Source organism: Gorilla gorilla, chromosome 12 (genome assembly GCF_029281585.2).
Source record: "Gorilla gorilla gorilla isolate KB3781 chromosome 12, NHGRI_mGorGor1-v2.1_pri, whole genome shotgun sequence".
In the NCBI taxonomy this organism is placed as follows: Eukaryota; Metazoa; Chordata; class Mammalia; order Primates; family Hominidae; genus Gorilla; species Gorilla gorilla.
In genome coordinates this window covers 66,038,037-66,060,684 of record NC_073236.2, presented here as the reverse complement: position 1 = coordinate 66,060,684, position 22,648 = coordinate 66,038,037, and the positions used below count along the sequence as shown (strand labels likewise).

The 22,648-nt window shown below is 48.1% G+C and overlaps 1 protein-coding gene across 1 annotated transcript; it reads right to left on the bottom strand.

Moving 5' to 3' along the window:
• Nucleotides 1-76: 76 nt before the first annotated feature.
• LOC101133830 (N-acetyltransferase 8B) lies at nucleotides 77-1,725 on the bottom strand. Its single transcript, XM_019021029.3, has 3 exons — nucleotides 1,581-1,725; nucleotides 1,358-1,419; nucleotides 77-967 (listed from the first exon to the last, which is right to left on the bottom strand). The coding sequence occupies exons 2-3, from the start codon at nucleotides 1,403-1,405 to the stop codon at nucleotides 209-211; spliced, it is 807 nt and encodes a 268-aa protein (XP_018876574.1). The 5' UTR covers nucleotides 1,406-1,419; nucleotides 1,581-1,725; the 3' UTR covers nucleotides 77-208.
• Nucleotides 1,726-22,648: the final 20,923 nt, after the last annotated feature.

Sequence of the window (22,648 nt, the reverse complement as noted above, 5' to 3'; positions counted from 1 at the left end):
TGGCACTAGAAAAATGAAACAGATGGGAATCAAAAAGACTGAATGAAGCAGAAACCCAGAAGCTACCCCACAGGCAATCGCATGGGACTCAGATGTGAATGGACAATAAGCTTTTATTGCATTGAAAGGTCATTGCAGTGAGAGGTTGGAGATTGCTTGCTGCTACAGCCGAATGGATTCTATTCTGACCAATACAGAAGGAAAGAAATCATAGACCCCATGCCTGAGCAGAAGGGAGGCGATAGATGAAATGAACTGTATGAAGATCCACCAGCCTGGCCCACACGTGGAAGAAGGACTGGCCCGTCTTCTTGAAGCCCAAGCTCTGGTAGAGGCCCATGGCAGAGAGCTGGATGTTGCTGGTGTCCAGGACAACTTCACTGTAGCCCTGGTCCCGGGCAAACTGGAGGACAGTCCTGACCAGGGCTTTTGCTATCCCCTGACCACGGTGCTCATTGTCCACAGAGAGATGAAACAGCTGCAACCGCTTCTCCCTCAAGGTGGGATCATCAACGGGCAGAGCTCCTACTGTGCCCACCACCTTCTCTTCAGATTCAGCCACCCAGAAGCAGGAGCCACACTCACTCAGGTAGGATTTGGTGATGTCAGACATGTCTGTGCGCAATGCTATGTCTACATACTGCGTCCAGGGTTTTTTGGCAAGGAACCACAGGGCAGGAAGGAGGCTGAGGCTGAACACGAGGGCCAGAATCCAGGAGCCAGAGACCAGGAGTAGGGCGAGGGCCCCCCCAAGTAAGAGTATGAGGGTTCGAGGCAGCTTCAGTAATCGCCGGAAGGTGGCTGGGGCGTGTTCGGCCATCCCCCGGGAGAGCAAGCCCACAACCCACTGGCGGTCGCTCTCCTGGTATTTGCGGATGTGACAAGGAGCCATGGACAGACTTCTGTGTCTGAAATCTCTAAGTCCAGGAGACAGAGCTAGGCCTCCCTGCACACCTTTACGCCAGGCCTGGGGAAGAGAGAGGAAACCATGTGAGTGCCTGCATGGCTCCCAGCCTTGCAGGAACAGGGAGGCCTGCTTAAGGGTGTGTCTTTCCGCTTTTGCCCGTGAGGAAGCAGGCCTCTGCCACTGGGAGAAGGTAGCATCAGAAAGACCTGCATTGGAATCTGGCTCCGTGCCTTTCTAGCTGTGTGACCTTGGGCATGTCACTTAACCTCTCTGAGCCTCCACTTCTTCATCTATAGAACAGGGGAGAAGAAAACCTGCCTTCTAGAGTTGTTTCGAAGATTGAATGAAATAACTTCTATAAAGCCCTGATAGATGAACTACCCACCGCTCTTCCCTCTGTTTCCTTTTTCTGGCTCTCTCAGCTTCTTGGTGCATTGAGAGAGTACCTACCTCAGGCAGGCCACATGCCCAACCCTTTGGTGCTTCTCCAGGGACCATTCATCGCAGAAATCCTGTGTCCAAACACAAGTTTCAGGAAAGGCTCCCTCCAGCTTTATTGTAAGTTTTTAGGTTGCTGAGGTGGCATAAGTGCCAAGCATAAAAAACAGCCCAGCCTCCAGATCCCAAGGAAGGTGCATGCTCAGAGCACTGTCCTTCCACCCAGTCCCCTCACCTGTCACCACAAGAGCCTTGAGTGTCCAGGGAGCTTCAGCTGTCAGCTGCTCACTGGCATCCAGGAGATACTGTCCAGGGCTTGCTCACCCCTGGAAAGCAGGCTGCCTGCCTCATTGCTTGGCTCCTGAATGTTTGGTAATCATCAACCCTAGGGTCAAAGAGCTGGGCTGTAACACAGCAGGGAGCCCAGTGTGCATTCCCCTTTATAGTCAAAGGGAATGACCTGGAGGGGGAGACTCAGGGTCTGGAACCGCCTGGATTCCTTGCCCTTCTGGAAGGCCTGCCACCTCTCTTGCCTGTTCAGGCCCTGAGCATCTTTCTGCCACCTGGCACACTTGATACTCTCTGAGATCCACCCTGGTCCCTGTACACATATACCACGAGCCTGAGAACTGTGCCATTCACCCTGCACTCAGTCACCATTGGCCAGAAGCCGAGTCCCCACACTTGGCAACAAGGCCCTTTCCAGCTAGGCTTCTCCTCGCTGAGGTTTCCCCGGTCCACAAAGCATCGATTGTTGGCAGTTCCTTGCACTCACCTCACCAACCCCCATCTCCACCCATTCATTGATTCAGTCAACAGTTGTGTGTCATGCACTTCCCGTCTCTGGGGGTCATTTCAGCCATGAGCAAGGTTGACATTCGGCTGACAGGCATGGCTGTGTGTGGCTTGTGTGTGTTCTGGCTGTTGGTCAGAGGCTGTGCCACACCCGTTGTTAAATATTTTGCACTGCAGATGTTGGGGAGGCCCAAATTCATGCTCTTGTACCCGACGTGGAGCTGATCCCAAACACTGACATATGGGTGCTTGGAGACAGAGAAAGTTGTATTCGATTTGGCCAAAGCAAGAAGGCAGGAGAGGAAGATCTCTCAACTTCAGTTCAACAAAGAAGCAGCAGCAGAATGTTTTTATGCAGCTAGAGAGTGAGGAAGGGGGAGTTCAGGGGGATTGAGGGGAAAAGTCTGTTCCCTCAGTCTCAGATAACACCTTGAGCAACCAGGCTTCTGAGTGTCAGCAGCTGGTCACAGTGTCCTTCAAGGCATTCATTCCTTCTGCAAACTTTTCCTGACCCTGAAGGAATGTCTTCCTGCTGGACAAATAAACAGTACATGAGCAGTTTATCATTATGTTGTGGGAACAAGGAATGTTGGACAAAAGCAAGTGGTTAACATGTGCAAGCCAGCAACGGTCTGATCAGAATGTTCATTATTTCAGTCACTAAAACATGGTGTGGTGCTGAAATCTCAAGGGGCCTGATTACAAGGATGCAACATATACAAGATAGGCAAAAGCAAAACCTAACAGAAAAAGCCCTTTTCCACACCAACTTACAGCTATTGAAGGGAAACTTCCCTAAAAGATTAGCCAACCCATTGTTGATCAGCCACGCTGGGCCCGTCATCTAGGTTAGGTAGTTTGGACTCTATTCCAAGAGCAAGGGGAGGACATTGATATGCACAGAGGGGAGAAGGGGTGTGTGTGTGTGTGTGTGTGCGCGCGCGCGTGTGTGTGTGTGTGTGTGCGCGCGTGTGTGTGCACGCGCACGCAAGCATCACTCTGGCTGCAGGTGGACAATGGATCTGAGGAGGTGGGAATGGAAGCAGCTACCCCTTAAGGCTCGTGCCGCATCCAGGCAAGAGCAGGGCCCCCAGTGCAGGGATGCAGATGCTCACTGTACAAGAGCAGCTGGCCCAGAGGGGCTGGTAGGAGCTAAAATCGGGCCTCCCATTGCCAAGCCATGAGCCATGGCACGAAACTGAGACTGGCCAAAGGAAAAGGCAACCTTTTCTTATTTGCTCAAAGGCATTGCTTGCCTGCTAAACTCTGCATCCAGTGGGCTGCATGGCTTGAGGCTATGCCTAGCTCTGGGTTCACAAAGAAGCCGCCTGGGCTAGCAGAGGCCCATGAGACAGCAGTGGCTTCAACAGAGGGAGGAAGTCAAGAAGGTGAGACATGAGCCACATGGAGGTGCACTTGGGGCAGAAATGGCAGGAGTTGGAATGATTCACACAGGGAGGAGGATGAGGAAGGGCTCAGAGACGACAGCCAGGCTTCTGGTAGGGGCATTCAGGAAAACACTGGAGAGAGCCCAGATCTGGAAAAGTCAAGGCTTCTCCTAAAGGTGCTGCCCTGCAGCCTTCCTCAGCAGAAACCAGAAGCTGGGAGTCAGCAGCAGGGACCCAGGGCCAGCCAGTGGAGGCTGCTGAGATTCCAGATCTTTGGTACCCAACACCACCTCCAAGGAAAAGTCTAAGGAGCATCAAGTCTGGGCAGCAAGTCCATGGCTTATCTTTAGAGTGTTCTCAGAGCAGTTCAGTGTCAAGCAGGAGTTGGCCTAGGAATTACAAGAGGTGAGCAGCTGCTCCAAAGCACCACTGAGTACTTCTAGTGTGAGTCTGACCAATATTCAGAGTCAGAAACCTGCCGGTCACGTGGAGGGGGAGAGGTTTGTGCTCCGTCCCTGTGTGCTGTCTCTCCCTCCATGCTCACCCGTGGCTGTGGCTTCCTCAAAACACAGCGACCTCACTTGACATTCAGGCGTCTCTTGCTCCCAGGATTTACTGTGACTTCTGCATTTTTGTAGCTTTCCTGATAAAAGCCTGGGCTTTCCTTGTCGGACCTGAAAGATTCATTTATTCATTCAACAAACAGTTCCCGAGGACCTGAGGTGTGCCGGGCCTGGACTTGGCATGAAGGCACCAGATGTCGGAAGCGAGGCTGCCGCCCAGGAGGACACACCTGATGGGGCTCTGGGAACAGGACGGTGGTGGAGACATCACATCCAGAATAACTTTGTTAGGAGGGTTGAACTTGACAGTTAGGACTTTTATGTTGCACTTGTTGAAAAGCCACCTAAAATTGTCATAAGTAAGAGAGGTGATCTAATGGCCCATGAAACTGCCAACTCCAGGAAGACAGACAGGGTGACCTGAAAGTAGGTTTGACCTGTTGGGTTTTCTGCCATTCTGTGCGTGGCATCAGCTTCCTGCCAAGACTGGCACTGCATAGGATGTCGGGTGTTTGCCAGCCCAGTTGAAGCTGTCTGCTTCCTTGCTCACCAACAGCAGAAAGGTGGGGGCTATGCCCCACATTCCAGGTGACAGAGAAGGTTTACATGGGGACTCAGTCACACTTTCTGGGGACTGTACATTTCATAGCAGAATCCAGGTTATATTAAAGGAGTCCTGGCCGAAGGATGCCAGCACCCCATAGAGATGGAGAGCCCCAGGGAGCTCAAGGGCTGAGGGGCTGAGGGGCTGAGTGACAGTGAGCACTGCCCACAGAGGGGGTGCCCTGCAGTCAGGAGGGGTGGGAAACAGGTGCAGATCGGCAGCCAACAGAGGCCCACCCACATGAGCACAGGTGGAGTTGCTGGGAGATGAAGATTGTGCTGGTTGGGAGTGGAGGGCTGGGGGCCGGTAGCTGGTTTGGGAAACCCAAGCTGAGCGAAGGGTGTGCCAAGGCCTGTGGTGGTGTCTGTTAACAGAAAAATCAAACTGTTAGATGATCTGAAAGAGGTATCTTCTGAGCCAATATGAGTGACCACGGTCTGGGGATCTCAAGAGGTCCTGAAAACCTGTGCTGGGGCCGTCGTTTTCTACATTTGAGGGGACAGGAATTGGAGTAACATCATAAATTAATCCATGGAAGGTGTACATTGACTGGGCCTAACAAGGTGGGATATTGTGAAGCAGCAGGGGGCATTATAGGTCACAGGTGGATTCAAAGATTTTCCAATTGGCAATTGGTTGAAAGAGTTCAGCTTTGTCTAAAGACCGTGAAGTTGGTACAAAAGAATGCTTCAGTTCAGAGAGAGGGTCTGCCTCCGCCACGTGATGCTGTCCCAGAGTCAGGTAGGAAAGTCAGCCACAATATCCTGGGTCAATTTAAAACCCACTGAAGGAGACTCTGTGGTTTCTAGGGTGTGTGTTAATTCTTGCCTTGCAAGACCTTAAGTCTTGTTCATAATCTCTAACTGATTGTCACAGAGTCCATTCTGAATAATCTAATGATGCCTATTTTAACATTCATGCCAGTCAAGTGATTCTCCTGCCTCAGCCTCCCAAGTAGCTGGGACTACAGGTGCACGCCGCCATGCCCGGCTAATTTTTGTATTTTTAGTAGATACAGGGTTTCACCATGTTGGTTAGGCTGGTCTCGAACTCCTGACCTCGTGATCTGCCTGCCTCGGCCTCCTAAAGTGCTGGGATTACAGGCATGAGTCAGCACGCCAGGCCCAGAGTTTTCTAAATGAGACTTGGTGTAGCCAGTGAGCTTATGTTGCCTGCTGTGACATGGGTGCTGTTGTTCCCATTAAAAACCCAGACCTCTGCCTCGGGAGACAGGGCTCAGCTGCAGCCTCCTCAACTAAAACATGAAGCGCTGCTTCGTGGGCACCACAGCGGCTCCTTAAACTTGCAATGGTGTGCAAATTTGTGGGCTCACTTTCTACATCCGATCTTCAAAGGTGTCTGCGATCCCAGAAGGTTGGGAACTATTAAATTTGATCATTTCTGAAATGTCTTCCAGTTTAAAAGTCTTCAGTTCCAGTTCATTTTCAATTCCTGAATAAAGGGATGAGTCTTGGAGCTTCTGGAAGCTGGCCTGGAACTGAGCACTTACTGCAGACAATGCCTGAAGTGCAAACCCAAAGGTGCGTAGATCTGGGCTGCATGTGAAAGCTTTCATATTCAGGTCTTACTTTGCGACAGTGAGGGGTGACCAGGGAAGCCTATATGAGGGGCGGGGGCAAACCAAGGCAGCCTGGGAGCTGCCTTAACCACATCTCACCTCACTTCCTCAGAGATAAGGTTTTCTTGAAGGGAACATGCAGATTTATACAAAATACTAACAAGCTGAGATTTTAATTTTTTAAGCAATAAGGAAAAACAGAACTTTTCACTCCAAAGACCCCATGTTAGGCTCGGCAGAACTGGTGGCACATCTCAGGAGTCATGGGGCAATGCTCTCAGAAACAATGTTAGGAAAAAAAAAAAAAAACAAGAGGCTTAATTCTTCTTGTTAAAGGAAGAGGTATCCTCTGTCCCTTTTCTTAGAGCATTTTGTTTGGAAAACTTGTCATTTTAAATCCTTCCTCTGCCCCTTTGAGGGGCATGCAAAGCTTTTTGACAGCTAAATAAGCCTCTTGCCAGCTTTGCAACCCAGGACTGTGTTCCTGAAGGACCTGGGATCCCAATCTTTGAAACGTTATCATCAGAGCAGCCAGGTCCCTATCTCCCAGTCTCCATGGGAGGGCGGGAACCTAACTTTTGCCCTGTGTGATAAATCTACCTCCTATCATAAAGATAAGGGTTGTTTTTCCTTTGTATGAAGTCAAATAGCAGACGTAGGTTGTCGAGTGAATTGAGGTTGAATCTGTATAAACTCGGTGTGACCGAAAGTGCTGTGCTGGCCCCCTGACCTGAGGACTAGGCATGGCTTCTCTTGAGAACGTGTGCAATGGTTTGGACCCACTGGCCAGATTAGCGGTGAGATTTCTGTCTGTCTTTGCAGCTTCTTAGCGGATCATTGCCCGTGATGCGCATCTCACTCTGGGTTAATCCTTTTTCAAGGATAAAAGTGTTTTTCTTTCTCTTCTTCCTCTGCAGAGAGGCTTGCTGGGATGGGAGAAGATTTTATTTGTAATTCCATTTCTCCACGACCAGAGGATGGGCTCTGGGGGTCAGGCAGCTGGGAAGGAGTTTAGAACCCATGCCTAGGCCTTCCCCAAGGCTCATGCACTCAGTTCCCTCAGTTCAGCAGTAGCAGAAACAATATCTGGAAGACCCCATACTGTCTGGAAAGAGGAATTCATTTTCTTTCATTGCTGACACTCCTGGGTGACTGTGTGTGGCGGTTACCCATACCCTAGTCCCACCCTGTGCCCCCTCTCCACCTCAGGGGGCCCCAAGAACCCTGGCCCTGCTAGTCCAGAGCACCCCCAAGGGAGACTGGGGTTGGGGGTCCCACCAGGGTGCCAGGTGTTTGTCAAGGTGAATGTGAACTAGGAGGAAGGAGATGGAGCCCTCTCCTGGGAACCGGACAGGGACAGGGATGGGGTGGGGGTGCCCAGGAAGCCATGGCTCTGGGCTGGGGCCGCCAACCTGCCCAGGCAACTGGGGCTGACTCCTTGAAGTTGCATTTCTGACTCCCCCTCCCACATGCAGGCTCTTGGCCCACTGGAGGCCTAGGGGAAGTGGCAGGTTCACTGTGGGCGGGGGTGGGGGGGATGGGGTGCCCTGGGGAGCTGGGGGTTCCTGTGGAGCAGGGGTATGGGTCCCACCCTGGCCACCCCGTCTGCCCAGGCTCCACATGTGCCCCCTGGTCCCCCTGGAAAGACCCTTCTCTGTCCCGCTGGTGCACCCCTCCCCCAACTGGGCCTCCACCAAGAAGAAGGGCCCGAGTTCTGCCGAGGTGTCCCTCTGAGTGACCACCCACACCTGAAGCCATCAGTCAGGTCCCTGCACAGGAGCCACCCCTGAGCCTGTGCTCCCCCACCCCTGGCTGGCTGCATCTGGGCTCCAGATATGTGTCCCCCACCCAGACCCCATTGCTGGGTTAGGCCCTTCTTGCCAACCCTCAGCTCTTCTCCCTAGGGAACAGCATCATCGCCAACTTCTCATATCCTGTCATTGTCCACCAGGAGAGCTGGGGCGGGGGACCCCGCTTGTGCATAACTGGCCTCAGGCAGCCGACCTGGGGCTCCACAGCTCTTGCTGCCGCTGGAAGTTGGGCCAAGGCTGGTGGCACACACAGGTGTGTTCCTGCTGTCAGGGGAACACCAGACAAGGCTGCTTCGCCTTGGACTGATCTTTTGCCCTGGACAACCCAGCCCCAGGTACTTTAGGCCAATCTGCTGATCAAGGCCATAAGTGCCTCATAACCAATCAGCAGGGTACCTTCCCGGCAGCCTCAAGGGTGATTAGGTTTCTACCACACCCTGATCCCAGGCCTTCCTCTCAGCCAGTCTTACCCAGAACACCCTATTTCACAGTGCACTTCACCCCTAGCCTACCTGGCCATTCCCTGTCCCCATAGCTGGCTCTAAGTTTTCTCATCACCTCTAACCTGCTCTAAATGCTAAGGATATGCATCTGTTGTTGATTTGTATTTAGTAGGCTCTGCAAGCAGGGATCTTTGGCTCTTCGGTTCACTCATGTATGTTAAGTGCCCAGAACAAGCCTGACAGATATTAGGTGCTCGGTAAGTGCATGTTGAGTGAGTAAACAACAGACAGCCAGTTTGGGTATTCCCAGTAGGGCAGGAACAGAGTAGAGACACGTTTTATTGGGAAGCTAACAAATCTTAGGCTTCAAAGTTCCTCTTTCCCCTGCACCAGCACCTTACAAAAAAAAAAAAAAAACCTACTGTGGTTTTATAATTTATATTTTGAAAACAGGCTCTGAAATGTATTTACCTCAGGCTCCAAAAAACCTGGATCTTCCTTGAGGGAAGTGCTGCCTACTGGATGAAATACAGATTTTAGAGTCAGAGTTGGGTTCAAATCCTAGCTCTGCCTCCTGCAGGTGTCTTAACCTCTCTGACCCCCCTCTCCTAATTTGTGCAAGGGAATAATATCCCCACATGTGTAAGACTCAACAGGGTGGGAAGGGCACATTTGTATCTAACCTGAATATTAATATATGCATTCCACAGTTTCTTTTGTATGTATCCATTATAACATAATTTTAAAAACTGATGACAAGATCTGGTTTTCAAAACCTTTCTTTATTATTTGTGGAATAAAGTTCATGGTACAAATATCAACAGAGTTGAAGGCTTCTGTGATGGGTCAAGTGAGATGGGGCCTGGGAAGTGACTGATATTGACCACAGGATGCAGCAACATGGGGATGACTGATGACCTTGACAGGAGCAGCGTTGGTTCAGTGGTCCCCAAAGACCTCCTGACAGGAGAAGGTTTCACAGGAGAGGAACTGGAGCTGAGTGCAGAGGACACCATGGAGCAGTTTTGCCACAGAGTGAAACAGGGAGATGCCTGGCAGCTGCAGAGGAGGGTGCAGTCAAAAAGGTTTGTTACAGAACTACCCTTTGACTCAGCAATCCCATTACTAGGTATATATCCAGAGAAATAGAAATCGTTCTACCATAGAGATGCATGTGAATGTTCATTGCAGCAGTATTCACAATAGCAAAGACATGCAGTCAACCTAAATGCCCATTAATGACAGATTGGATAAAGAAAAGGTGGTACATATACACCGTGGAATACTATGCAGCCATTAAAAAGAACAAGATCATGTATTTTGCAGGAACATGGATGGAGCTGGAGGCCCTTATCTTTACCAAACTAACACAGGAACAGAAAACCAGGCTGGGTGCGGTGGTTCACGCCTGTAATCCCAGCACTTTGGGAGGCCGAAGTGGGTGGATCACCTGGCGTCGGGAGTTTGCAACCAGCCTGACCAACATGGAGAAACCCCGACTCTACTAAAAATTAAAAAAATTAGCCAGGTTTGGTGGTGAATGCCTGTAATCCCAGCTACTTTGGAGGCTGAGGCAGGAGAATCGCTTGAACCCAGGAGGCAGAAGTTGCGGTGAGCTGACATCACGCCATTGCACTCCAGCCTGGGCAACAAAAGGGAAACTCTGCCTCAAAAAAAGGAAAAAAAAAATCAAACACCACGTGTTCTCACTCATAAGTGGGAGCTAAATGATGAGAACTTATGAACACAAAGAAGGAAACAACAGACACTGGGGCCTTCCCCAGGGTGGAGAGTGGGAGGAGGGAGAAGAGCAGAAAAATAATTTTGAGTACTAGTCTTAGTACCTGGGTAATGAAATAATCTGTACCATAAACCCCCATGACATGAATTTACCAATATAACAAACCTGCACCTGTACCCCTGAACCTAAAGTAAGAGTTAAAGTAAAATAAGGTTTTGCTTCCTGGTATGTAGGTGAAATAATTGTTTGCTGAAGAGATCCAGAGGCAAGCCAAATAGTGATGGTATGGGGTGGGGATACCTTTGGGACGGTGCTCTTGACTGGTTGGGAGGGGCGGGCCCATATGAGACAGTCATGCAAAAGGGGCAGGCAGGAATGTGAACAGGGACTGACAGTGTGTTATGTGCTGGGCTTGGCAGAAGTTCTCTCCATTGCCTCTTCTGTTGTGTCTTGGTTTTTAACAATGAACTAGGAAAGGATATTATCAACTAAGAGTGAGGGTCAGAGAAGAGGCATTGTTCCTTTGAGGGGGAGAGAAATGATAAGCAGTTGTCCAGTAGTTGCCTCTTCTGTTCAGTAAGGACAGAATCTGACAGGGTGGAGCTGGGGGAGAAGAAGAAAGCCAATGAGGAGCCAGTTCTGTGATGAAACTTACAGGCTTCCCAGGCTCAGTATCACCCTACGGCATCTGAACTCCATCCTTATCTATAACCCAGGATTCTTCTATACCCCATAGAAAGCACCCCTTACACTCGGACACGCACAGGAAGGCAGTTGCTAATTGGAGGGAAGACTCACTCACACTGTCCCCGGGCCCCACTCCAAAGATGGCCAGTGCAGCTCTCTCACCTCCATTGCCTCCGAATGGTGCTCTCACTCACAGCCCAGAAGAGCAGGCTGACCTCCAGGTGGAGCCACCTCATTTCCACTCCTCACTGCTGGCTGCTGGCTCCACGGACCCTCTAAAACCACCCCTGGTAAGATCATCAGGGGTCTCCTAACTGCCAAGTACCAGGAATGCTTTATAGTCCTCAAACATGCTGAATGCTGAGGGAGTTCCTCCATTCATACAGCTGCTTGCAGTACCTGGGTGCTATGGACTGAATATGTCCCCCCAAAACTCCTATGTTGAAACCTCATCCCCAAGGTGATGGTATTCAGAGGTGGGGTCTTGGGAGGTGATTAGGTCGTGAGGATGAAGTCTTCACATATGGGATCAGTGCCCTTACAGAAAGGCCCAAGGGAGCTTGTTTGCCCCTTATGCCATGTGAGGATACACAGAAGGTACCATCTATGAGGAACAGGTCCTCACCAGACATAAATCTACTGGCACTTTAATCTTGGATTCCCAGCCTCCAGAGCTGTGAGAAATAAATTTCTGTTTACAAGCTAAATGTAAAGTGTTGACCAGTTTATGGTAATTGTGTTACAGCAGCCCAAATGGACTAAGGCACTGGAGTCAGTCCAAGAGCTTAGATGTAAGGAAAATAAGATCAGAGCAGAGATGTGCAAGAGACTGGCTCCTAGCAGAGCAACTAAGAGTCAGGCAAATAATGTCAACTGAGGAGGCTTCTGGGTCCAGCAGCCACCCAACTGCTGTAACACATGGCTCTTCATTTCATACCCCCTTCTCTCCTGGTCTGTCTTTCCCTCTTTGATGGTTCTTTTTCAAGCTTTCATTTTGAGTGTTCCTCAAATTGAAGCTTTCCTCAAAACAGAAAAGTTCATGTTTCCTTCCTAATAATTAATAGGAAAAAAATGCCAAATGGATAGAATGGACTCCAGATAAGAATGGAGAATTTTTTAAAGAAGAAGCAAATATGGTTTATGAATATATTTTAGAAGTGTACAAAAAAGAATATACAAAAAACTCACTAGAAATCAAATAAATAAAAATCAAAATACTATCTAGGTTTTACCTATCATTATGGTAAAGAATTAAAAGAATGGTATGAGCTAATGTAGGACAAGCACAAAGAAATGTGCAGACACACACACTTTGGATGGAACACTGAAATGGGAGATCCTTGCTGGAGAATCATTACACAGCATGTCAAAATCCTTTTTTTAAATCAAAACAGAGTCTCGCTCCATTGCTCAGGCCAGAGTGCAGTGGCAAGGTCATAACTCACTGTAACCTCAAACTTATGGGTTCAAGTGATCCTCTGCCCTTGTCCTCCCAAGCAGCTGGGACTACAGGCACCCACCACCACATCTGGCTAATTAAAAAAAAGTTTTTTTTTAGAGACAGGGTCTTGCTATATTGACCAGGCTGGTCCCTAATCCTTGGGCTCAAGCAGTCTTCCCACCTCAGCCTCCCAAAGCACTGAGATTACAGGAGTGAGCCACCCTGCTCGACCTCAAAATCCTTTGAAAAGACTTGATCCAAATTCAACTTCTAGGGTTAGAGCTCAAGAAAGTAACTGGTCAAATGTGCAAAGATGTTTGTATAAGGATGTTTATCACTGTAAAGTTTATTGACATAGAAGCAACCTAAAGTGCAACAAGAGGGGACTGGCTGAATAAATCCTGCTCTATTTCTGTAGCACAGTACCTCACAGCCATGACCAATGCTGATGAGGGTTTACTGACATGAAAAACATTGCCCAACTATAGCACCAAGCAAGAAAGGATTATAAAACAATATGTTTGGATTTATTTTTGGAAAAATGGTATTGAAAAATGATATCCACAAACAAGCATGCAGAGAGAAAAGTCTGAGTGGTTCCGCCAAATGTTGGTAGCAGTTACCTCTGAAAAGAGGAATTGTGGGGGATTCTCTGCATAAAAGATAAACTCTGAAGGTCTTTGCACATTCTAGGCACTTGGCCCTGCTTTCAGACAGTGAAACTGAATCTTGGGAGTCTAAAGGGACTCAGGTGTGATTGTGAGCTCCTAAAGGTAAGACCCGCGTCCGGTTTTATTATTTCAATTTATCCTATTAATGTGTACAATTCAGTGGCATTTAGTACATTCACAATATTGTGCAACGACCACCCCTTTCTGGTTCCAAATCATTTTTATCACCACAAAAGGAAATTCCTTGTTTATTAAGTGGTTCCCCCTTATTTCCCTCTCTCCCCAATCCCTGGCAACCTAATCTGCTTTCTGTCTCTATGGATTTATTTATCGTGGATGTTTCATGTAAATGAAATTGTACAATATCTGACCTTTTATGTGTGGCTTCTTTCAGTTAATGTTTTCAAAATTCATTCGTGTTGCATCATGCATCAGTACTTCATTCCTTTTCAGGGCTCAAAATTCCATGTATGTTTATACCGCACTTTGTTTATCCATTCATTCATTGATGGACATTAAGGTTGTTTCTATCTTTTGGTTATTGTGAATGATGCTGCTGTGAACATTCACATACAAGCAGTTATTTGAATACCTATTATCAATTCTTTCGATGTATACCTAGGAGCGAAATTACTGGTTCATATTTTAATCCTGTTTTTGTTTGTTTTTTATTTTTGGTTTTTTTTTTTTTTTTTGGTGGAGATGGGGGTCTCACTATGTTACACAGGCTGGTATCAAACTCCTGGGCTCAAGTGATCCTCCAGCCTGGGTCTCCAGAAGTCCTGAGATTACACGTCTGAGAGATGCCGTGCCCAGCCAGTAATATGTTTTAGAATCAGGAAGTGTGAGTCCTCCAACATTGTTGTTCTCTTTCAGAATTGTTTTGGCTATCCAGGATATCTCATGATTTTTACAGATTTATTGCCATTTCCAATCTTTTTTTATTACTATGTAATATATGTTTCTTTTTTTTCTTTCTTTTTTTTTTTTTTCTTTTTTTTTTTTGGAGACTGAGTCTCGCTCTGTCACCCAGGCTGGAGTGCAGTGGCACGATCTTGACTCACTGCAACCTCCACCTCCCAGGTTCAAGCGATTCTCTTGCCTCAGCCTCCTGAGTAGCTGGGATTACAGGCGCCTGCCACCATGCCTGGCTAATTTTTGTATTTTTAGTAGAGATGGGGTTTCACCATGTTGGTCAGGCTGGTCTCGAACTCCTGTCCTCATGATCTGCCTGCCTCAGCCTCCCAAAGTGCTGGGATTACAGGCGTGAGCCACCGCGCCCAGCCATAATGTATGCTTCTTTGAGCTGTTTTTCTGATAACTTAGTAGCCGTGTAATCTAATTAACTGATATGCTTCAACCACTTTCTCAATCTATCACTCTCAGACATGAAACAGTATCTATTGACTCTATCATATGAAAAATTAACATCCCCATCAGAGTTGTTCCAAGCCCCATGAATACAGCCAGGATTTTTTTGTCTTATCATCTTGCAAGAGCTCAGGTCCTATCCAACTACAACAATTACAGATACATGGCAGCATGTTCACATTGTCTCAGGCTTCCCCCAACTACATCTGAACAGTTTGAATTGGATTAAAAAGGGCTCCTGGAGACTTGTAGGGTTGCTTATCCTGTGGGTAACTGACATTGGTTGCAGTAATGATACCAAGGTTTCTTTTCTTTTCCAGGTAGGAAACCATGTGATTTGCTCTATTTCATCGTCTACCAGTAGTTTCTTGTGCTCAAAGTCTGCACTTTGCAACAAGCACAAATTAAATAAGAGCATACATGCAAAACCATTACTTAAATTCAAACTTTTCCATTGAAATACAAATGGCTCTTAAATATGTAAGATACGCAACCTGTCTCAAATGAAGATTAAAACTGTATCCAACTGCCTTTTTTCACCAATCAGATTATCAAAAATTCAAATTTGATGGCAAGAGTGTAGGGAAATAGAGTCCCTTATATATTCTTGTGGGAGTAGAAGTTGGTTCATTGTGAAAGGTAATTTAACAGTTCCTATCTAAATTACTTTCGCCCAGAATTTTATTTTTATTTTTGAAACAGGGTCTCACTCTGTCACCAAGGCTGGAGTGCAGTGGCATGATCTTAGCTCACTGCAGCCTCCGTCTCCCAGGCTCAAGTGATCCTCCCACCTCAGCCTCCTGAGTAGCTGGGAGTACAGGCATGTGCCACCACCCGGCTAATTTTTGTATTTTTTGGTAGAGACGAGGTTTCACCATATTGCACAGGCTAGTCTCGAACTCCTGAGCTCAAGTGATCTGCCTGCCTCGGCCTCCCAAAGTGCTGGGATTACAGGTGTGAGCCACTGCACCCAGCTCACCCAGCATTTTTACTTTTGGAATTTATGATATACTGTGCATATGTGGAATTTAAGCTATAGATACTTGCATATGTGCAAAATAGTGTACAAAATTAACCACTGAAGCAGTTTGTTATAGCAGAAAATTAAAACAGCTTATCTGTCCATCAATAGACAAACTGTTAAATAAATTACTGTATATCCAGATAATGAAGTCCTACATAGAATGAGGAAGGTCTGTCTATAGCAGTATGGAAAGATCTCCAAGACACATAATTAAAAAAAAAAATCAAAAGTGCAGAGCAGTGTGTATCATACTACAACTTGCATTTTTTTTTAACAAATAAAGGAGGGAAGAGAATTGCTTGAATGTAAAACAATTCTCTGAAATCCTGTAGGGTTGTGAACAGAGTGAATGGAGAACAGGAGTGGAAGGGAAGCTTTTCCAATGATGCCTTTCTACACACTTTAAATTTTATCAAACACAAGTAAACCTCCCTCTTGATTGCCTTCTCCTCTTGGGTCCTGTCTTTACTTCTGTCCACCACTTCCTTACCGGGGTGACTGCCGGCAGGACTTGGGGTTTGTCTTTCCCACTTGGCATCTGAATCGAAATCCTTTACCCTTTGAGCCCATATTAGTTCTTCTTTCCCGCTAATGTCTAAACTGACCTAGAAATAAAAAACTTTTCTTCCTCCCTCTCCCCCTCCTTCCTTCTCTTTCTCTCCTTCTCCTCCCATCCCTCACCCCACACAAACGCATTCTGTGTGTGAAACATTAAAAAGGGTTCCCTTCCTTACTTGAATAAACCTGCCCACTCAGCCTCAAGGCTGCTCCCAGAGATGTCCTCGGGTAACTTGGAGACTGTGAACGGTGCCAAAAAACACACAATATCATGATAACTTCCCAGACTCCAAGTTCCAGTGAGGCTAAACTAGAAGAGGACAGTGATGTGACTGCTTCTTGGTCAGAAGAAAAACTTGAAGTGAAAGTGCTCTTTGTTTCCTGGGGACAAAAGTTAAAAAGGAACAAGGAGAATTCCCGTGAAGGTCAGTTTCTCCTTCCAGATTTTGTGGCAGAGAAACTAGTGAATTTCAAGTTCCTTGTGTTAAGTAAGTTTAGCCTACTGCTTCCTTACATATTTTAAGTTCGTCCTAAAGGGTTCTCTGTACTCCACAAACTGTAACCTAAACGGGCTTGTAAATGGACTATAGCCTACTCTTTGCCACTCACCATGTTTTGACCAATCAAAGGTGGCCCAGTGTTCAAACTATGTTCAAATAAGGCAAACGTCGAGCTGGAACCAATCCAGCTGTTTCTGTGGCTTACTTCCACTTTCCATACACTGCTTATCATTTTGTGTCCATAAATCATCTTCCACCACATGGGTGCACTGGAGTCTCTGAGCCTATTCTGGCTCAGGAGGCCGCCTGATTCATGAATCATTTTTTGCTCAAAGTCTTTTAAATTTAATTTGGCTAAAGTTTTTCTTTTAACACCTACAATGCTAAGATTCTTTGTTTCCAAGTGACTGTGTGGACTCACCTACCCCCAGCCACCACCTTGTCAGGTTTTCAAAGTATCCAGCACTGCAGTTCCACAGTCATCCCTGCAGTGAAACCAGACTCAAGGGCACCCTGTGGCCACTGACAGCTGAGACCCCTGAGAGCCTGTATTACATGCATGTCCTTGATGAAAGCTGGGTGGGGCTGTAAAAAAGTGAAAAATCTGTTTTCCATCTAAAAACTATTTCCTGTAGGAATTTCCTGGTTTGTTCCTGTGGAAAATATGGAGTCTAGGTCAAAGAAGGAAAACATGCCTCTAGGGAGGCCACATGCCCAAGACTTGTGGCCCTGGCGTCTCCTGGTTTGAACTCCTTGGCGTCCCTGGTTTGAACCACACATTTCTTGGGGAAATCTCTAAGTCTGGGAGACAGAGCTAGGCCTCCCTGCACGCCTTTACGCCAGGCCTGGGGAAGAGAGAGGAAACCATCTGAGTGCCTGCATGGCTTCCAGCCTTGCAGGAACAGGGAGACCTGCTTAAGGGTGTGTCTTTCCACTTTTGCCCATGAGGAAGCAGGCCTCTGCCACTGGGAGAAGGTAGCATCAGAAAGACCTGCATTGGAATCTGGTTCCATGCCTTTCTAGCTGTGTGACCTTGGGCATGTCACTTAACCTCTCTGAGCCTCCACTTCTTCATCTATAGAACAGGGGAGAATAAAACCTGCCTTCTAGAGTTGTTTCGAAGATTGAATGAAATAACTTTTATAAAGCCTTGATAGATGAACTACCCACCCCTCCTCCCTCCGTTCCCTTTTCCTGGCTCTCTCAGCTTCTTGGTGCATTGAGGGGGCACCTACCGCAGGCAGGCCACATATCCAACCCTTTAGTCCTTCTCCAGGGACCATACATCACAGAAATCCTGTGTCCAAGCACAAGTTTCAGCAAAGACTCCTTCCCCCTTGATAACAAGTGTTTAGGTTGCTGAGGGGGCATAAGAGCCAAGCACAAAACGCAGCCCAGCCTCCAGATCCCAAGGAAGGTGCATGCTCAGAGCACTGTCCTTCCACCCAGTCCCCTCACCTGTCACCACAAGAGCCTTGAGCATCCATGGAGCTTCAGCTCTCAGCCACTCATTGGCATCCAGGAGATAGTGTCCAGGGCCCGTCCATCTCTGGAAAGCAGGCTGGCTGCCCTCTCATTGCTTGGCTCCTTAATTTTTGATAATCATAAACCCTAGGGTCAAAGAGCTAGGCTGTAACACAATAGGGAGTGCATTCCCCGGTGTATTCCCCTGTGTGGTCACAGGGAATGAGCCTGGAGCAAGGGAGCCCAGCAGGCTGAGAATCTGCAGTGTTCTGGGCCTGGGCTTGGTATGAAGGCACGAGATGTCGGAGGCGTGGCTGCCACCCAGGAGGACACACCTGATGGGGCTCCAGGAACAGGACAGTGGTGGAGACATCACATCCAGAATAACTTTGTTAGGAGACTGAACTTGACAGTCAGGAGTTTTACATTGCAGGTATCAAAAAGCCACCTAAAATTGCCTTAAGTAATAGAGATGATCTAATGGCTCAAAAAACCACCAACTCTAGGAAGACAGACAGGGTGACCTGAAAGTGGGTTTCACCTGGTGTTTTTCTGCCATTCTGTGCATGGCGTCAGCTTCCTCCCAAGACTGGCACTGCATAGGACATCGGGTGTTTGCCAACCCAGTTGAAGCTCTCTGCTTCCTTGCTCACCACCAGCAGAAAGGTGAGGGCTATGCCCTGCATTCCAGGTGACAGGGAAGGTTTACATCGGGACTCAGTCACACTTTCTGGGTACTGTACATTTCATAGCAGGAGCCAGGTTATACTAAAGGAGTCCTGGCCTGAGGATACCAGCACCCTATAGAGATGGAGAACCCCAGGCAGCTCAGGGGCTGAGGGGCTGAGTGACAGTGAGCACTGCCCACAGAGGGGGCACCCTGAAGTCAGGAGGGGTGGGAAACAGGTGCAGATCGGCAGCCGGCAGAGGCCCACCCAGGTGAGCACAGGTGGAACTGATGGTGGATGGAGACAAAGAGTGTGCTGGTTGGGAGGAGAAGGCGGGGGCCTGTAGCTGGTCTGGGAATTCCCAAGCTGAGCAAACAGTATGTCAAGGCCTGTGGTTGGGCTTGTTAACATAAACACCACACTCTTAAATGATCTGTAAGAGGTATCTTCTGAGCCAATATGAGTGACCATGGCCTGGGGATCTCAAGAGGTCCTGAAAACATGTGCCGGGGCCGTCGTTTTCTACATTTGAGGGGACAGGAATTGGAGTAACATCATAAATCAATCCATGGAAGGTGTACATTGACTGGGCCTAACAAGGTGGGATATTGTGAAGCAGCAGGGGGCATTATAGATCACAGGTGGATTCAAAGATTTTCCGATTGGCAATTGGTTGAGAGTTCAGCTTTGTCTAAAGACGTGAAGTTGGTACAAAGGAATGCTTCAGTTCAGAGAGAGGGTCTGCCTCTGCCACGTGATGCTGTCCCAGAGTCAGGTAGGAAAGTCAGCCACAGTATCCTCAGTGATTTTCCAACCCATTGAAGGAGACTCTGTGGTTTCTAGGTGTGTGTTAATTCTTGCCTTGCATGGCCTCAGGTCTTGTTCATAATCTGTAACTGATTGTCCAGACTCCATTCTGAATAATCTAACTATGCCTATTTTATACTCCAAAGGTGCAGGGCTTTCATGAGGTGTCTCTGACCTCCCCTTCCACCATGGCCAGGAATTCATTTTCAGGTTTCCCTGGGGTCCGCTTGACTAAGAGGGGGCCTGTTCCATTGGTTGGGGTCTCAGGATTGCAGGCCTTAGGGCAGCCTCACAGCATGGTGCAGGGCGCTTGGTTGGGTTTTCCTGAACCCTGAACCCCATGGCTCATAGGATAAGGGAACTGTGGGCCACCCGGATTCTGCTGAGATTCCTTTCCCCAGGTGCAGATGCGGGTTTGGCCTTGGCCCTTTCTGTTCCTTTCAGAAGCCCACGGAGTGGAGGACAGAACGGTTTGGGGTCAGGGACAGAGGCTCCTGTCACTGAGACTGCCCTCAGTGGGACAGAGGGAAGAGACTATTGATGCAGTTCGTCTGCCTCTCTGCAACACTGATGTGTAGGCCCAGCAATTAAAGTCCACTCCTGGCAGCCAGCCTTGAACATAGAACTGATCGGCCACACAGAAAACCTGAAACAAAGCCTCTAAAATGCAGCCTCTCAAAAACGCTCACAGGAGTTTTCTTAATCAGACTTAGTGTAGCAGACTCTGTTGCCTGCTGTGACGTGGGTGCTATTGTTCCCACTAAAAGCCCAGACCTCTGCCTTGGGAGACAGGGCTCAGCTGCAGCCTCCTCAACTAAAACGTGAAGGGCTGCTTCATGGGCAACCCAGGGGCTCCTTAAACTCGCAATGGTGTGCAAATTTATGGGCTCACTTTCTACATCAGATCTTCAAAGGTCTCTGTGATTCCAAAAGCTTGGGAACTATTAAATTTGATCATTTCTGAAATGTCTTCCAGTTTAAAAGTCCAGTTCCAGTTCATTTTCAATTCCTGAATAAAGGGATGAGTCTTGGAGCTTCTGGAAGCTGGCCTGGAACTGAGCACTTGCTGCAGACAATGCCTGAAGTGTAAACCCAAAGGTGCGTGGATCTGGGCTGCATGTGAAAGCTTTCATATTCAGGTCTTACTTTGCGACAGTGAGGGGTGACCAGGGAAGCCTATATGAGGGGCAGGGGCAAACCAGCAGCCCAGCCTGGGGAGGTGCCTTAACCACATCTCACCTCACTTCCTCGAGCTAAAGTTTTCTTTAAGGGAAATGCAGGTTTATGCAAAATACCAAGCAAGCTGAGTGGCTGTTTTTTTTTTTTTTAAGCAATAAGGAAAAAACAGAAATTTTCACACCAAAGACCCTGTGTTGGGCTCGGAAGAACTGGTGGCCTAACTGAGGAGTCACGGAACACTGCTCTTGGAAACTGTTAGGGCAATTTAAAAAAAAAAAAAAAGAATAAAGACAATGAAGAGGCTTAATTCTCCCTGTTAAAAACAAGGGAAGCGGAGGGCAGCCAAGATGGCCGAATAGGAACAGCTCCGGTTTACAGCTCCCAGCGTGAGTGACGCAGAAGACGGGTGATTTCTGCATTTCCATCTAAGGTACCAGGTTCATCTCACTAGGGAGTGCCAGACAGTGGGCACAGGACAGTGGGTGCAGTGCACTGTGCGTGAGCCAAAGCAGGGTGACGCATTGCCTCACTCGGGAAGCGCAAGGGATCAGGGAGTTCCCTTTCCTAGTCAAAGAAAGGGGTGACAGACAGCACCTGGAAAATCGGGTCACTCCCACCCTAATACTGCGCTTTTCCGACGGGCTTAAAAAACGGCGCACCAGGAGATTATATCCCGCACGTGGCTCGGAGGGTCCTACGCCCACGGAGTCTCGCTGATTGCTAGCACAGCAGTCTGAGATCAAACTGCAAGGTGGCAGCGAGGCTGGGGGAGGGGTGCCCACCATTGCCCAGGCTTGCTTAGGTAAACAAAGCAGCCAGGAAGCTCGAACTGGGTGGAGCCCACCACAGCTCAAGGAGGCCTGCCTGCCTCTGTAGGCTCCACCTCTGGGGGCAGGGCACAGACAAACAAAAAGACAGCAGTAACCTCTGCAGACTTACATGTCCCTGTCTGACAGCTTTGAAGAGAACAGGGGTTCTCCCAGCACGCAGCTGTAGATCTGAGAACGGGCAGACTGCCTCCTCAAGTGGGTCGGGTCCCTGACCCCTGACCCCCGAGCAGCCTAACTGGGAGGCACCCCCCAGTAGGGGCAGACTGACACCTCACATGGCCGGGTACTCCTCTGAGACAAAACTTACAGAGGAACGATCAGACAGCAGCATTTGCGGTTCACGAAAATCTGCTATTCTGCAGCCATCGCTGCTGATACCCAGGGAAACAGGGTCCGGAGTGGACCTCTAGCAAACTCCAACAGACCTGCAGCTGAAGGTCCTGTCTGTTAGAAGGAAAACAAACAGAAAGGACAACCACACCAAAAACCCATCTGTACATCACCATCATCAAAGACCAAAAGTAGATAAAACCACAAAGATGGGGAAAAAACAGAGCAGAAAAACTGGAAACTCTAAAAAGCAGAGCGCCTCTCCTCCAAAGGAACGCAGTTCCTCACCAGCAACGGAACAAAGCTGGACGGAGAAGGACTTTGATGAGTTGAGAGAAGAAGGCTTCAGACGATCAAACTACTCTGAGCTACAGGAGGAAATTCAAACCAAAGGCAAAGAAGTTAAAAACTTTGAAAAAAAATTTAGACGAATGTATAACTAGAATAACCAATACAGAGAAGTGCTTAAAGGAGCTGATGGAGCTGAAAGCCAAGGTTCGAGAACTATGTGTAGAATGCAGAAGCCTCAGGAGCCGATTTGATCAACTGGAAGAAAGGGTATCAGTGATGGAAAATGAAATGAATGAAATGAAGTGAGAAGGGAAGTTTAGAGAAAAAAGAATAAAAAGAAATGAACAAAGCCTCCAAGAAATATGGGACTATGTGAAAAGACCAAATCTACGTCTGATTGGTGTACCTGAAAGTGAGGGGGAGAATGGAACCAAGTTGGAAAACACTCTGCAAGATATTATCCAGGAGAACTTCCCCAATCTAGCAAGGCAGGCCAACATTCAGATTCAGGAAATACAGAGAATGCCACAAAGATACTCCTCGAGAAGAGGAACTCCA